This window comes from Cariama cristata, unplaced genomic scaffold (assembly GCF_000690535.1).
Source record: "Cariama cristata isolate BGI_N322 unplaced genomic scaffold, ASM69053v1 scaffold10110, whole genome shotgun sequence".
NCBI classification, from domain to species: domain Eukaryota; kingdom Metazoa; phylum Chordata; class Aves; order Cariamiformes; family Cariamidae; genus Cariama; species Cariama cristata.
The window spans coordinates 41,660-58,737 of record NW_009592945.1 but is presented as its reverse complement, the minus strand read 5'-3'; the positions used below and the strand labels follow the sequence as shown (position 1 = coordinate 58,737).

Below are 17,078 nucleotides of genomic sequence, written 5' to 3'. Positions count from 1 at the left end.
TTTCTACTGATGAAATCACTGTCTACAGCAGAATGGCAAAAAACGAAGGAGAAAAAGCGCTAAAAGGTCACTGCAATTATCTGGACAGATTATCAAGATAATGGAACTTCAGGAAGAGCCTGAGAGAATTTCTACATCTCCATGTGCTCCTATAAAATCTACAAAGTGTTTGTTTATACAACAGACAGGTTTGTGGAACTAAAAACTGTTTTCTAAACCTCAAATACTGGGAAGTAAACATAAAAGGCTACTGAATGTCAAGTTTACGAGGGATAAATAAATGTATACCACATCACTTATTACTGTCGTAGTCCATTTAGTTTTTTTCCCATTTAAGTGTCTAATGTGTCACTCCAGGATCAGGGGAGGAGAAAGGAACATGTGGCCAAGGTCATGAAGGAAGCCAGGGTCACAACAAAACCAATGTAGTTTGCTTTACATTGCTGTGGAATTAAACTTTTATAGGGATGGATTTTAAACTAGCATGAAACCACAGCCTAAAATTATCATGTGTCCAACTTCAGAACTAATTCCTATAGTCTGTCTCGTATACGGATTTATTACATGACTTCTTTTCCATTCAATTTAGGGCTGTCTCGTACCCTGATGCCCCTTGTCCCACACTGCTTACTCATCCTTCCCTCACACTCCAGTATCATATTCCCTCTGGAAAAAGTTACAGTACAAGGAAAGAGAGAGATTATGTTTAATTTTATATCATTAGCAGGTTTCAGGTCTCATGTCTGTAAGGTAGAAATAGCTACTTCTTTAGCAACAATAATTGGTAAAACAACATGCATGCCTCTGGAAAGCTCTGAGGAAATTAAAGTGTCTGAATCCTGGAAATGCATTAGAAGATGAGACGCTCTGAATCTGCTCAACCCTCTGGAGTGCCAACATTGTTTTGGATGAGATGGAACAAGCAGATGATCCCTGGAGGGCATTGGGGTTTAGAACCTGGTTATCATGAACCAACAGGCAACCTGAAGGCAATTTTAAAGAGTAATTCCATCTCACAGTATCTCACATTCATTGCCACTTTGAAACCTAAAATCCCCAAATCTTCTGAAAAATGCAAGTTATAAGAAAGACTTCTGTTCCCACTAAAATATATCCAAGCCAGGGGTTGCAAAACAAACTAAAACAAAGCCTGAATTGGAGTACTTAAGAGATCTTTGGCAGAAACTCACCCTTTTCTCCATTTCCAAGAGTGATCTGTCAGCAAATCTTTCTTGTCTCTGAAACACAAAATTAATGAAGACATTGATACATGTTCTTAAACAACACAAAACTGAGGAAAAACAATTCAATTGGACATTTCAGTAGTCTGTCCGAATTATGTCCTCAAAAGAATTTTAAAGTGTGTTCAGGGAAGTAACACTGAAATAAAGAATAAAGAATGGACTGGATTTATCACGGACTTCCTCTGTGACCATCCCTAAGTAATTTAATCACTACATAGCCTTTGGCAAATAGGAGTAATATAGTACTTCTATCTAAAAGCATTACAAAACAAACATCTTTTTAATGTACTTTACTGATATTTACAGGGTACACATGGAAGACACTGAAGTACAGGTAAATTGTGGCAAATATGATCTGAGAATTGGAAACACTTTTTCTACAGCAATTTAAGACAAATTTAACTTGTGTGTACGTATTTGGTATTACTGTATGCAGCACTGTTATCCGACAGCAGTTATCTGTAACTGGAGTACTCTATTTGCTCTTCAGTTCTAAGATAAAGCTATCTAACCAGCCAGGAAGAACTGACAGGTTATGCCAATCTGCAAGAAGGTTTATGAATTAATCAATCAATCCTGACTGACAGTTTGAATATAAGCGTAACAGTATAGAAAGTGTTTATCCCTACCCTGCAAAGAAGTTCCAGATACATGCTGGCAAGAACCACTACTACTTAACATAGGCAGGAGGCAGTCTCACACATTTTGTTCACAGCTGAAGACCAGAATCCTGTGCTCTTTTGTCTTTAGAAACAGAGAGGTACTCTTCTTCACTCCCATCTTTGGATAAGAAACAAAGCTGATGCCTAGTAAAGAGCAGCCCATAGCCTGGGGTGCTTCTCGTTTGCTGTTTACTTCGTCAGCTAAGTACATGCTTTTTTGGTTTATACAAACCTGAGTGGTCTTCTCCAACTGTAGCTTAAGATCTGTAAGTTCCATGTTGGTATCATGTAACTGTGCTTTCAGTTTTTCATTTTCAGCTAGAATCTGTTCATAAAGCTAAGAGAAAATACTCATTTAAAAAAAATACTGAATAAGAATTCGGTGAGATTAGCTGAAAAATTTAAAAACCATGATTGAAGTGCATGTAAAATGAACAAATACATTAATAGTCTAAGAAGTAAAAATCAGTTATAGATTTTAAAGATGTTTAGAATTAGTAAGCACTTTAAATAACTGTTACCAAATATTTCTAGAAACAAGCAACTCTGCAAAGGGAGCACATAACTTACCTTACACATATTAAACAAATACTTGCCACTTTTTTTGCTTCAGACTTCACAGATTAGACACCGCAGTAAACTTTTTGACAAACTCTTCCTCTACTTTAAAGCAAGATCTAGACAAATTTTTACATTATATGTATATAAGCTAGCGAACATAAAATAAAAGGCTTCACCTATGTATAAAGCAGTTTTAATGATACAATCCACTAAAAAATAATATGATGGTATTTGTCATAAAAAATGGATCTTGGCTCCTCTGGATTTCTCCCTTGCCTTGAAGAGAAAAGTGCAAAAGCCAGAAGCTCGTTTGTAATGTGCATTTTCCCCCACTGTAGTGGTTGCTCTGCTTCTCCATTCAGCCGAGTTGCTTTAAGCAGCATTTATGATACAATGTGAGATTATTTCCAGACAATTTATGAAAAACAGTAATAAAGTTCTGTTTTCACACCAAAAGTACTGGACCAAATACCTTCTTAAAATCAGTGCTATCTTCTTTTTCTAGTCTACTGCAGTATGGTTTTCGATCTTCAAGGTAACTCTGTGACCCCGATCGCCCCTGTGCTGAATCATAATGATCCCCTGAAGACATGCTTAGGGATCCCGTATCATATCTGTAAAAGAAAAGTTCTTGTTTATCTTTGCATTCAAACAGAGACCACTCACTATATCAAACATTGCGAGTTTCCCGTTACCCAGCTGAATGCGACCAAATGCAATTATGTATTTAAGCCATTGTCTTCTAATTTGATGCAAATTTAATTTTTACATTCCCTCAGTACTTCAGGATTCTGTGTGAAAATGTTTTCAAATTGCTCAGTCTGCCAATTAAGTGCCTGCCTTGTATGCAGAGAAATCTTTTAAATTAAATTATTTAATTCAAGCAAATATTTACATGTCTTAAAGGACTCTGTATTAGCTTAAGTACTTTAATTCTTCTTTATTTATAAAGATGACATATTTTTAAAAAACATATTACTTTAATTGAAGAGTTTTTAAAAAGTAATCTTTAAAATAGCGGCCTAGATGAATTCTCCAAGCTTCATTACAGAAACCAAGGAGATTTCAAAACTATTTGCTGTGAATTCTATTTCAACAGAAGCAGTTTATGAAACAAATCTTCAGCAAAGTCTTTATCCTATTAAACACTAAATTACAACAGTATTAATAAAGTTTAGAATAATTTCACCTTCACTGATTATGTGCTGTAGTAGTTCTGTTTAACAGATCTTCAGCACAGATGGAACATAATAAAATCCAATAACTAATTCTAAAGGTCTAAAAACAAATGAAAACTTTTAAAAAAATTATTAATATTTCTTCATTTCCTTTTCAACAAATCTTAAGGAGATCTGATTTTTCAGAGGCTGTAGTACTTTTCTTGAGATTTCAGTAGGGTATTCTAAAAGACAGGCAACAAGAACCTCTTGTCTCCTTCATAAAAGCTGGCTTCATACTGAAAAATTGGTAGGGAATGGTACTGTACCCACTGTGTTCTACAAAACGCCCAGCCTGCCTTCAGTGCACTACAAATATAGGGTCTAATACATTCCCCAGAATGGACTATCCCACCCACACATGGAAAAAAAATACTCAGTACTATAGCTTTACAATCGTATTTCATACAAATGTTAAATATCATTAACGCCTTTTAAAGCTCAACCCAACTAACTACTGGGGTTAAGCTGAATTTGTACATAAAGTACTTAAAATGAGAATATGTGAGCAAAAAGTGTAACAATTTTAAATTAATTTGCACAAATAATTGCACATACCTTGAAAGGCTATCACTCTGAGATGGGGAGAGGTAAAAAGAGAGAAAAAGAATAGATCAAGTCAGTAATTTAATTAAATAAAATATATAACAATCTGTGAACAAGTATAGCTAAACACTTATGTTAAATGCACATGCTATCCAACAGTATACATATTATCTGAACATTGTCAACCTTCAATTTTGTTATGTCTGGAACAGAAAAGAAATATGTGCTAGAATGTGCTTGCCAAAATATGATTTACAAGGACCTTAACATTACACTCTAAAAGCCTGGAGTGTCCTAAACACTGGAGTCATTTCAGCTCTCAGTGCATTCTGCAATTTGCCTGCCTGTTATCAAAGGCATGAGAACTGTGTTCCCTGAATTCCCTATTCCTTCCTCCTCTTCTCTAACACTAGCAATAATGTTTTGAAAGGTCAACATAATAATGACTTCAGCTCAAAATAATAATATAAAAAAACCTACAAGATCATAATTTCAACATAGCTCAATGGGAAATAAGCTACTATACCAACAACATAAGGAAGTACTTATTAGCCTTAATTTAAATGACATCATTTAATTTTTTATGTTATTTTCATTCGTTCGTTCCAGGTGAAACCACAAGCATGAAGTTCACTCATTTTACTTGACAAGTGAAATTTAATTTCAAGAGATGACTTCAGAGTGAGGGCCTGCCCTCTAAGCATTACATCAGTCATACAAACCTTCTTCCCCTCTGGGTGGTCAACACAGATTCATCATTTACTCTAATTATAATAACAATCTTCAATGAAGACATTTCAGTCAAGAAGCTCTACTGATGTATCATCACCTGGACATCCTCCAATGTTATTCACCTAGCAGTGGATGAAGCCTTCCCCATAGGTGGGTTTTTTGGGGAGTGCTGTGGTTTGTTTGGTTTCTTTTTTTAGAAGGAAACTGTATTTTTTCAACATGCATAAAGGAAAATAGCTGCGTTCTCCACAATACACTCAATTCCCCCTTTGACACCTTGAAGTGCATTTACTACACATAGGATATCAAAAGTACGTGCTGTAGCCTAATCACGCCTAATAAAACATTATTATCTTTTGTTAAGAGCATGAATAATGCTAAGAACTTAAAAGAGATTTTGTAGAAAATGTCACAGTTAGGTGGCACACACCTATACATGGATAGTTTTTAAGTTACTGGCCACAAGGAGATTGACTTCCACCTAAGTATGAGTCCGATCTTGCACTACCATATGTTTAAGTAAGATCAGTGTGAGATCACAGAATTCCACCACGTAATCAACGACCGACAAAAATCCCTTTTCCACTGCTTCCTTCTCACCTCAACAAAACAGAGGAAGCTTTGTCCGTCAAGACTTTAGGCTTCTCTTTTTTCCTTGAAGGAATGCCATATGCAGAAAAACACTAAGCTGGTCCTTTTAACCTTTACCTATAATGTAAGACAGCCGCTACAAGGAAGTAAACCATTCCGACATTATTTCTTAACAAATACACTTTCTAAAGGCTGTTTTTCTCTGCTTCTAGTGGACTCCCCATGGTGCCATGGGAATGTGAAAACCTCGCAGATCTCCATTCCCCTGCTGCACTATACCTTCCCAAACAGAAAGGCAAGTTATTAAGTCACACACAGACCATCTTAGAAACAAAATTTTCCAGCTATGCAGGGGGAGAACAAATGCACTGGTGAAGTAAGAGAACAGTAATTACTAGAGGCAGGAAAACATAGACATAGCCCATTCCTGTTCTCGTGGCTCAGGCTGGGAACCTGAGAAGCTGGACTAGAATGCCAGAATATTCAGAAAACTATAGCTCAGCCGTTTCTGTTCCCTGAAAGCTGTGAAGCCCTGCTCACAAACACTTTTTTACTAAGAATCCTTCAGTTGCCAAAGCGATCTTCCAACTCCCTGATTTTTAAACTGCTGTCCTACAACTTAGTTCTAAGACTAAGGAACACCAATTTCCTTTAAGTAACATGGCATTTTTTTGTACAAACTGAATAAATTCTCAGCTCTTAATATTAAAATGCCTAAACAAAATTTCATTAGAACAACCTCCAACTAACAAAGTGCTTAGCAAAGTCTGACTTCTCTTTAATACCTCTCCTTTATGGACAAAGGATCAGCTAAGAAGTCAAAAGACAGTTCTGAAGAACTGAAGAACAAGAAAGCACAAACTGAAATCTTACAAGACAGTTCTTTCAAAGACCTCTAAGATGAGCAAGATAGTAATTTTTCTGGTTCCTTAAAGATTTCAGGCTAGAAATTATTTTGTCTAATGTCCTTTAACTTTCTTTGGAGCACGCACCCATGTGCAAGGCTTGTTCTTGACCTCCTCTCTTTAGTTTAAATTCTTGAGCTACCGCCAAAGTCTTTGGAAGTTTATAGTTACCATCATTTACCTCTGGCGTGTAGCTTCACCAAGCAAAAAAAACAGCAGCAGCACCACATAAGGGAGTAACAGAGAATTTCAGTATTTCCAACGATTCTGTGTTCTGAATAGTAGTACATCAAATAATCAGCAGAACTGAAAAAGCATAACTGTTTTCTGAATTTCTTTCACTATAGTTCTAGTTTATTCGTATCTATTTCCTTTCCTCTTCCTAGAACTGAAAAGGATTTATAAGCAAATACTGCTGAATTTCTACAATAAAGCATGCAAGATTTATGTCAAAGTGAAAGCAGATTTAGGAACTGCAAAAAGAAAAGAGCAATTTCTTTAGGCATTTAGAAAATAAAAAAAATACACTTTTTCCATGGATTTGAGAATAAACTGCCTATTAGAATGTTCAAGATCTATTCCATGTTATTTTTCTTAGGAGGCAAAATACTACACTGTCAAAATTAAGATATTTAGTTCTCAGTTTGTAATTGATAAATGCTAAATAGTTGTTTATCAAAGAGAGGAAGTTACTTGAAATGTACATAATGTTTTAAATCTCTGATAAACCATTTGTATGCAAAGGAAAAAAACACCCTAATATGAAAACAATGAAATTATTATATACAAATTTGAAGATACTTCATAGTTAACAGGATTATGACAATTATAAGGCTAGGTAATTTTCTGTAATTTTGATACTATACTGGTAATTCCATTCTAGGTTTGACAAAATTTGAAAAGAAAGCATAAAAACACATGAAATACTTATTTTGATATTCAACTCGCTTTCACTCTGTTTTTGTATTTTCTGCAGCTAATGTGACAAAAGAGCTTATATCAACAAAGCAAAATCAATTTATGTAGCTAGGTGACAGTGAATTTGGTTCACATGTTCAATTTATTTCAGAGCTCTCCATGAACTCAAATCTGGTATTATATTGATTTATAACGAAACCAAACTACCAAAGTCTTTTGTAGGAAGTGTATAGGCTAGGAGAATGTTTTGACTTCTAGGGCAAGCCATGATTAGGCAGCCAATTCTACACTGCTCCACCATCCCAGCCCAACACACCCACCCTTTTAATCATAGATCATATTCATAATTTTGGGCCTGATTTACCACTATTTCGCTTAGCTTTATATAAGTCTAATTCTATCAGAAGCACCACACACACTTTCTGCCAAAATGAATTTCTATAGAACAGAATATGGAGTAATTACAGATCTAAGGATAATGGTATGTACTAGTGGGAGGAAAGGAAACAGGACTGTGCATTTATGTTAACATGACATAGAAATAAAAATACAGCAAACCAAAATGGCACAGAATGCATCTCTTAACTAAAGTATTTAAGGAATGTGTAATGGAAGCTTTTACAAAAAGGAGAGAAACATCACTTGAGTTTTATTCCTCAGTAACGAACCTGATTCTGTAGTGTGTTACTCCAGGGTTTACGTCAAAAGAAATACATTCTGCTATACCATTTCATACCACAGCTTCAGTTACTACTTCCCTTTTAAGCCCTCTTCTGTCACACACCGTTCAGTTTATAAGGACTTTTTCCATCAAATCAAGCCTATTATACTGTTTTCCACTGATCTTTTAGCAAGACTAATAATACTGAATTAGGACGTTCAGAAATGCATTTTCTTCAATGGAGAATCACGTACATTGCACTCTTCAGCTTTCTATGCTTCATTATATTAACTTCTCATATTATTTGTTAGTTACATTACTGACAGCACTGGGTTTAATTTTAAAAGGTTTTAATTAGTGTGCATAACTCACTGGACATTATTTATCTGAAAACAACAGAGCAGATGGAACAAAGATTTTTGCAAGGTAGAAACTGAGAGCTCCCTCTAATAACCTGCTGCAACATGTCCCTTACCTACGTGTCAGAAACTTCACTTACATTTTCTGGATGCTAATTCTACAGAATCAGAATGAAGAGGAAAAAAACAGTTTTAGCCATTGTTAATAGGTTAAGAATTGTTATTAAAGCTTGCAAAGGAAATGGCACTGAACTCTAGCCACAAATTATGAGTCAGCACTTGCAAGAACTCTACCATACGTACTTTTTTAATTGAATCCAACTACAATACAAATTTTACAATCTGTAAATGAAATGTATCTGTTAGAAAGTTAATAAACTAATTATATTTTTTAAATTACCTGAGTTTCTTTCTTATTTGTTCCTTCTTCTGAATCGGACTGGTGTTCCTGTTCATTTTCATCACTCTGGTGAAAGAGGTAGGAGCGGAAAAATAATTAAACTGTTGAGAGCTTACTGAGATTTTAAGGCATTCTAGACTTTTAATATGAAAATCTAAGAGCAGCAGAATTCTACCTAACTAAAATGTATAGAGAATATATGCAATATATGATGAAAATTCTCAAACAAGTACATGTTTTCAGTACCAGAAAGAGGAAACAGAACTTTGTATTTGGCACATGAACATTTTGCTTTTACAAAATTACAGATTGATCGCATGACAAAAAAAAGGGAAAGGGAATCATCTGAAACATCAACTGTAACTCTTCTAATGTGACAGCAGTTCTTTCAATTGTAAGTACATGGCTACTTGTAATGTGCCAGATAATGAGTCTCATTCTTACAGTTTTGGTATGCATGTAATAGAAAAGAACTGTTCAGTGATTATTTTTTCCTTAGATTATGATCAATTCCCATAAAGTTATGATTATTACAGTATTCTAGAATTCTTTTTAGCATTATCAACACAACTTAGACTTAATTTTGATTTTGCTCCTGAAAGCTTCAAAACAGAGAAACAAGAGAATAACTTGAACAAGCATCAGTTTTTCCAGACCAATTAGTTACACACTGTATGACTCTAAACTAGTCTCTATTTTAAGTATACACTGTACACATTCCATATTGCTACAAGCGAAGGCTCTACATCAGCAGTAGCAGTCGTTTACTTACATCTCGAGTCCAAAAAGAAACTCCTGTAGATCGTCGTTTTTCTCTTGGTCGCCGCCTTTCTCTTATAGACTTAGGTTGTGACTTATCTTCTTCCTTTTCTTCCTCTTTTTTGACCCCTTCTGTTAAGAATAACTTTCTTATTCATTTAAGTATGACACAATCTAATTTTCCAAAAATTTTCTGAAATAACTCTCAGTCTTTAAAATGCTTACAATTAATTTTTTTATTTGAAATAAATTCACTAAAGAGTTTTATACCACATAAAAGGTTTGCTGTAATATACATTCCTCAGAATATAGCTCTAAAATACTGTAAATACTGTTCCAGTTCTTGAACAGCAATTGCAAAATACTAATTTGATCTCAGCCACCTAAACAAAACATTTCAATGTACCAGTAATACCCTACAAATTGGACTTAAAATTCAATTTTCAAAACTGTCACGTAATAATTCAAACATTTGTTTTAGTAGGTGTATAAAAGTACAAAATAAGAGAAGATAATTCTTCACCATTCTTCATCAAACAATTTTTTTTTGCTTACATCAAGAATTCGGTATTAAAAAAAAAACTTTTAAAAGTCTGTGAAGTCCTCCTTAGAATCCCCCTTTTCATCACAGTCCTCTCCATTTTTGCTCTAAGGAAGAAATAAATGGGATCTCCTAGATTAGATTAATACTATATTAAAGACTGCATTTCTTTTAAAGAAAAAGGAAATTACAGTTCAAAACCTACATAATACCTCAGGATTGTGTTTGTTCCCCTATATGTTGACAAGTAATTTGTACAAAAAAATGAAACAAATCTGCCCAAACTGAAGTTATTTGCCTATTATAATGCTTATTCAGTCTGCCGTTCTTTTATTAAAGAAAGAAACCACAGATCTGAGTTCAGACAGAAGCATCGCTAATAACTTAACTTTACTATCACTACTCTTCAGAGGTAAATAAACATTTTAGTGTGAAGCAAGAATTAAACAGAAAAGAAAAAAATACAAATATTTATGGTGAACATAAACCTTTCCTAACTAAATAAATGATGATTTTACCTCTGGGCTTTCAGATGGTAACGTATTTCTCCTCCTAAAGTCATAGTTTGAAAAAAAACCCTGCTGTAGCTAACATTTACCCATTAAAATCTTTTCCACAGAACAGTCTAGAAATAGTTTCCTAGAGTAAAAATGCATTACTGAAGAATCTTAATCCAAATTTCAGTTCATGATAGGACAGAGGGAAAAAAATCAGAAAGTGTATCTCTGAATCTTAGCCCCAATAACTTCCTCAGAAAATACCAGTCTAAGGAACATGACAATACTGCTATATAGTTCATGGGGATTTGATCAATGGATCATTTAATCTGATCCTCTGTATAACAGAATTATCAATTTTAATCAGTAATCCTATTCAAGTTACTGATCAATAACTTGAATTCAAGTATTTCTTCCAAGTCAACTATGGCACGCCCCCGAGCGAGAACAGAAGATCCCACTGTATGTTAACAGCCTCCTCCCTTGACAGGCAACTAATCAGGCACAGTATCTCTGAGAATTATAGCAGGTGATTCACATTTGAAATGAAGGCAAAAACTCTGTGACATCAGAGAAAAGCTTTTTTCTGACCTCTGAATCATGCATCTGATCCTCAGCTTAAGACTACATAAATCAGTTAAGTATCTAGAAGTATGGCTCCATTAAATACTCTGAACTACCACTGGAAATATCCCCTTCCCTTTGTCCCTTTGTTTTCAGCTGCTCATGAAACCCTGAGAGGTCCTTAAAGCATTAAAGCATCATTCCAATCCTTCAGTGTGGGAGGACTGAAAGAAAACCCGTTATTTAACAATTATTTAATCAAGTAAAATTCCTCCTCGATACCTGCCAAGTATTTAAACTCTGAAATGTGGTATTTTATTATAGTTGCTGTGTTAAAGCAGAAATTAAAGCATTATGTGGATACTAATGGCAGTATATTTGATGTTTCTATGACCCATCAATGGAAAACACAGATTCACATACTGAATGGCTGCAAAACACCAAGTACGGAAAATTTTTTTTCCTCTCTATATGCAAGTTTGGGAATTTCTTACAGAAGATGTAAGATACATCCCCAGTGGCCTTATGTATTGCAGCTCATTTTGAACTATCTTTAAAAACATAAGCTGCCCTTTGTCAACTAAAACAAACAAAACCCCTTCACAAACAGTACTCCTACCTCTCTCACCTTCCTTTGTTCCACTTCGAGAATAGGCAGAAGTTATACCTATAAGGCTGTTTGGTCTGTTTAGTTGACTTGAAGTTGAAAGAGAGCTAGTGGAGGTGGAGAGCGAAGAGGTGGATGATGAAGAAGTTGAAGTTGAAGTTGGTCTATAGCGATGATATGGCTATTCAGCAGAAAAATGTCAAAATTAGTTTTACCAAGATTAAACAAATATAAACCAGAGGATATTAAAACATTTAAATATATAAATAATTCTTACAGTAGTACCAAAATTAAAGTATTATAGTTGGAGTTAAGATTCATATAATTTCTCTACCTAAAGAGACCCATCATGAAAATACCTCTTCAACAGTTCGGGAATATCTTTGTCTATAATCATCATCTTTAGTTTCAGATTCTTTCTTTTCTTCTTGTTTTTCTTTGTCTTGCTTTTCTTTCTCCTCTTTTTCTTTTTCTTCATTTTCCTGTTCTCTGGTTCGTGTGGGACGACTTCTTCCTATAGATTTTTCAGCCTCTTGAAGATCTGTCAGTGTTACACCCTGAGAAAACAGCAGTCAGCAAACAATGATTCAATATATCACTCGTATTAAAGTAGATGATCACATTATATAAATACATATTTTAAAGACAAAATGCAGCTTAAGAAAATTAATTCTATGTATTAAGAAATAAATTTTACCTGTATATTCTACCTACAAACTTTTCTCTTGAATCTTGGAACCAAACATCCCTCTGATTAGGCAAGTGTTTGCTGTAATGTGATCTACCACAGATTCTCCAGCAACACAATTTTTAATTGTATTAGTACATAACAGATCACGTAGAAAATCATACAGAAATCATTTAAGAACCCACTAGATCCTTCCAGTATCATCATAAGCATACCAAGTATTTTTGAAAGAACCCTAAAAATACAATACTTATCAAATTTTCAGAAATGTTGATACTTTACAAATGCACTCACTGCAACTGGATTTTTAGGTCAATACCATATAAAAATTGCACTGACAGCATAACAGAAAGTTGTAACTCGTTTCTTATTTCCTTGTTATTCTGAGGCTAAAAACTGGTTTTGAAATAAGGTCAGAAAGCAGACAATTTTTTGAAGACAGCTTTTCTCTGCTGCACTTTTCAGTTGATGCATCTTACAGAGATACTGCTCAAAACACTTCATAACCCATTCTTCAAAGCCAACTTTGCAGCTTATCAATTATTTAATTGCTTTTTATGTTGATAATGTTTTAATACAGTAATTCCTGGTAGATTCAACAATAGTTGGCCTGTAGTTTGACCATCTCTCAGGGCTCTAAATTAGTATCAAGAGGTAAAAAAGAACTCCAGTAAGAAAAAGTTGTATCAAGCTGTGTGCATCTCTCAACAGGAAAGGTAGCCAGAAATAGCTGAGGGGTTTAAAACTGCAAAGATTTGAAAGTAACATCAGTAAACAATGCAGATATAGACTTGGCCTTAAAGTAGATAAGGACGACGGCAAGAGTATTTCTTCGTGCTGTTTTTTCCAGGGACTATTTGCTGATTATTCTCAGTTTCTCAGCAGACACCAGAAAAGATGGGTAGACACACTAGTAGTTGGTAATTGCTCCACTGCCCAAAGAGTGTTCAAGTACCATTTCAAGATAATCTATTTTGCTGCTGTCACATCCTTCCCCGTGTTAGGATTGCACTGGTTGCAATTCAGTATGAGGTAGTTCTGATAGAACTGAGAAGAACCAACAAATATATCAGTATGTAAACTAAGAGAGAGAATCACTGAAGGAAGATGTGCAGTTAGATTCTAGATTATTAGCAAGTAACAAAACCCTCTTCCTTAGTCACTCTTCCGTGTCCACAGAAACTAGGTTGAATGTATTTTTCTATGCCATGGATCTTATTAGCTATCCATACGTTGGTCAGCTCAATCACCTTATCTTCAATAGCCCATGCACAGAAAAAAGACTTAGAAATGGAAGTAAATACAGTACGCTATGCCTATTTCTCAAGTATTAAGTCTTCAGCCAGCAGCCTATAGCTGCGAGTTCTTGAGGAATTTGAAGTCTTGGATTTAAACGTCTACATAACATCAGATACAATTACTTGAGTAAGCCATTTTACCATAATGCAATCAAAAACATCCTTTCAGTGAAGGAGTCTGTGCTTTCAAATTTGTATTAAGTCACTCTTCAGTGATTAGAAAAAGTAACTTTCAGTACACCATGAAGGGTCCTAAAGCTTTCAGGGAAGAAAGGGGAAAAAAAAAAAAGGCTTTATTTCATCTGATACAAGTTGTTTTATACCAGGAAGACCCATCAGTTTATTTGGAGTTTTACTGGGAAATTAAAACTTCACTGTACTCAGGGAGCTACATGGGTATGTTTCCATAAATGTAGAAAGTTTTAATGAAACTATACCTGCGTAGATCTTCTAGACTGTCTTGCTTGCCTGGATCTAGCTTTTCTTTGGGACTCTGACTCTTCATCCCGTACTGGAGTGAGGTATGATCTAAAGAGTTAATTACAAACAAAATTGACAAACGATAATTTCTGTACAAACGTATTAAATGGTCAGGAAAAAAACCCACAACATGATATGACTGAAAACCAAAGCAGTTAGAAGAAAATCTTTCACTGTATAAGATGGATTACATTTTAGACATTTCATCCATATCATAATGATCTAGTCATCATGATATTAACCTTAGAACTCAATTAAAATCAATAGTGTTTTCCTACTTGATTTAGATTTCTTTTTACCATTTTCTCTAGGTATAACTCAAGCTTTTTTGATATTTCACTAGTCTACTAACATAGGGGTAGAAGACCTCAGAGATTCATCCTGTTACATATTTATACATAAAATATGTGTGTGTGTATTAACACACATATTATAACATCTATTGCACCAGACATTAAAATTACTGAGGAGGTGGTTACCTTACTTTCACAGGAATCATCCATGCTTTGGGTAATCTAACTCCCTTTGAAAGAACTGTGCTTAAAAATAAATCCTCATGAAACCCACAAAAATCCTGCAGAGTAAGCAGGCAATTGTAATCAAAGCCAAAAGGCTACTAGAGTAGACATACAAGGTCTGGACTCTTTCAAGAAATTCTCCAATCCAGGTAACTGGGGTAAAAAAACAAACAAACAAAACAGAGATACATATACATGCATAAATGTATATATTTGTGTGTATGTAACGTGTATATATGTGTATGTATGTAAAACCATCATTAAAGAATTTAAAAGTTTTCAATGCATTTGTTGATTTTCTATTACAGAATATTCTGGGAATGCTGTTATAATTTAACATTTTAAAAAAATCCTTAGATTAGGTAAAAATTAGAGAAATTTGAAAAAGCAGAATCAGAAGGTTCCTAAAAGGTTGCTTAAAACTCAAAGTCTCTCTGAGCTTCTTTAGATCATAAAATTAGTTACATTAAAGTAGTAGAGTCAGATTCTGTAATATTTTCCATTTGTCTACACTTTTAAATGTCATTAGTTAAGAATAGGTGGCTAATGATTCAATAATTGGCTAGTGATTATGTTTCAAAAGCCATCACCTATGAACACTTAAATCATTTATCCATGGAAAGAACAGTTCTTTGGTCACCTATTTATATATTTGTTAGCTGTAGCACATACTAAAAACAGTTCTTAAACAATTCTAAGTTTTAAAAATAAACTTCATTTACACAGACCTATGGATTACTACCCATGTTCTACCTCTATTAAAGAAATTACCTCCAAACCACAGGAAAACATTTATAATTAGCTGCTATATTTACAAATGCAGAAACACCTCCTATCTTATGACATATCTTAAAAAAAACCCACTATATTAATTTGATTTCCCTATCCTGTTCTCTTGCAAACAGCATTTTGATAGACTTTCTGTTTTCCTAAAGTCCTAAGCCCTATCTATACTAGGAAAAGGGTGCCTGTTAGCTGCTTTAGCTAACATGACCTGAAATACTACCTACCTAGGAGGTTTTGACTGCAGAGCAGGTGTAATCTTTAGGGTTTGAAAACTACTAGAAATTACTCCATATAACTTGCTCTTTGGTAACTGGTGTACATATGCCTACCCTCCAATAAATCTGAAATACTTTATACCTGGTGGAGGGAAAACAAAAACTCTCAACTTGCCAGGTGTGCTCTGCAGCTACTGTCAGAGTACAAAGTGCCCTTCTCTAGCATCTCTTTTGTACGCCACCCAGGTGACATATGCAGTATTCTTTGTACTAAAAAGATTTAAAGATTCAAGTTTGTCATTCTCTTCCCTGTTTCTCAAAACCAATCCTAAAAATTAAAGAATACAGCTTCTTCAGCTATTCCAAAAGGATGCACCATTACATGCTTCATTACTAAAACTAGTTCACTTTCCAAATATTCTTTGAAATACTCTTTCACACATACTTTCTAAATACAGTTTCAGTCTATAAATATGGATTAACCAACTTCGTTTCTTAAGAAAATATTTAGCATATAATATTTCATATACAGACAAGTTTTTCGTGTGCATGTAAACAGACACACGCACATCTATATATGTATCTGTAAATATACAGACATAGGCATGTGCTGATATTTAGAGCACTACTTTCTCACATGCATACAGTAATTATTCCAGTTTTGCTGACTTCTAAGGTTTAATGGGTATTTTAATATGCCATCAAGAATGCATGTCCAACAGCATATGACACAATTGGCCCAGAGTCCGATAAAACCAAGGAATTTCACAGCAATTGCAGGTATCTAAAACCTATGCAATATATGCGTATTAGTATACACACACTAGTGAGAGCAAATGAGACAGCAAAAGCCTTAATTCTACATTTCCTTGCTTTTCTAGCTCATATGAGACTGAAGTAGCATTTGCATGTTTAAATTAGAACTACTTTTGAAAAAATATGCATTTTGTTAGTTTTGCTTTCGACTTGTCGGGTTCAGTCAAATTTCTCTATGGAAAATGCATGTTCCGCCTACGTGTTATTGAAATGGGTTGTGAGCACACGTGGGCACCTCCTGAATCATGGTGGGGAAGCAAAAAAAATAATCCCCATTTCATAGAAGTTACTTCATCCCAGTTCAGGGCATGAAAGGAAGACTATGGAAAACAGAGTATCCTAAAAAGGCGTAAAGCTATGAGGGATTTTAAAATGTTGTTGCTACCTTAAGTGAACCAAAAGAATGCAGGTTTCTTCTGTAACAACAAACAGTTTCACTATCTCTGTGAATATACAGAGATACACACATCTGGCACTGATACAGGAGTTACATTTCAAAACTAGTAGAGGAAC

General features: G+C 34.6%; 1 protein-coding gene across 1 annotated transcript in view; it reads right to left on the bottom strand.

Moving 5' to 3' along the window:
- PPP1R12A (protein phosphatase 1, regulatory subunit 12A) overlaps positions 1–17,078 on the bottom strand; it is a gene marked incomplete at its 5' end in the record, with an annotated part of 56,740 nt that overhangs the window by 11,952 nt on the left and 27,710 nt on the right. The window contains 9 exons of the mRNA XM_009703811.1: positions 1,191–1,238; positions 2,139–2,243; positions 2,940–3,081; positions 4,243–4,259; positions 8,797–8,862; positions 9,569–9,687; positions 11,777–11,945; positions 12,124–12,321; positions 14,188–14,278. Coding sequence (XP_009702113.1) covers positions 1,191–1,238; positions 2,139–2,243; positions 2,940–3,081; positions 4,243–4,259; positions 8,797–8,862; positions 9,569–9,687; positions 11,777–11,945; positions 12,124–12,321; positions 14,188–14,278 — 955 coding nt within the window. The remainder of the gene's footprint in view (positions 1–1,190; positions 1,239–2,138; positions 2,244–2,939; positions 3,082–4,242; positions 4,260–8,796; positions 8,863–9,568; positions 9,688–11,776; positions 11,946–12,123; positions 12,322–14,187; positions 14,279–17,078) is intronic.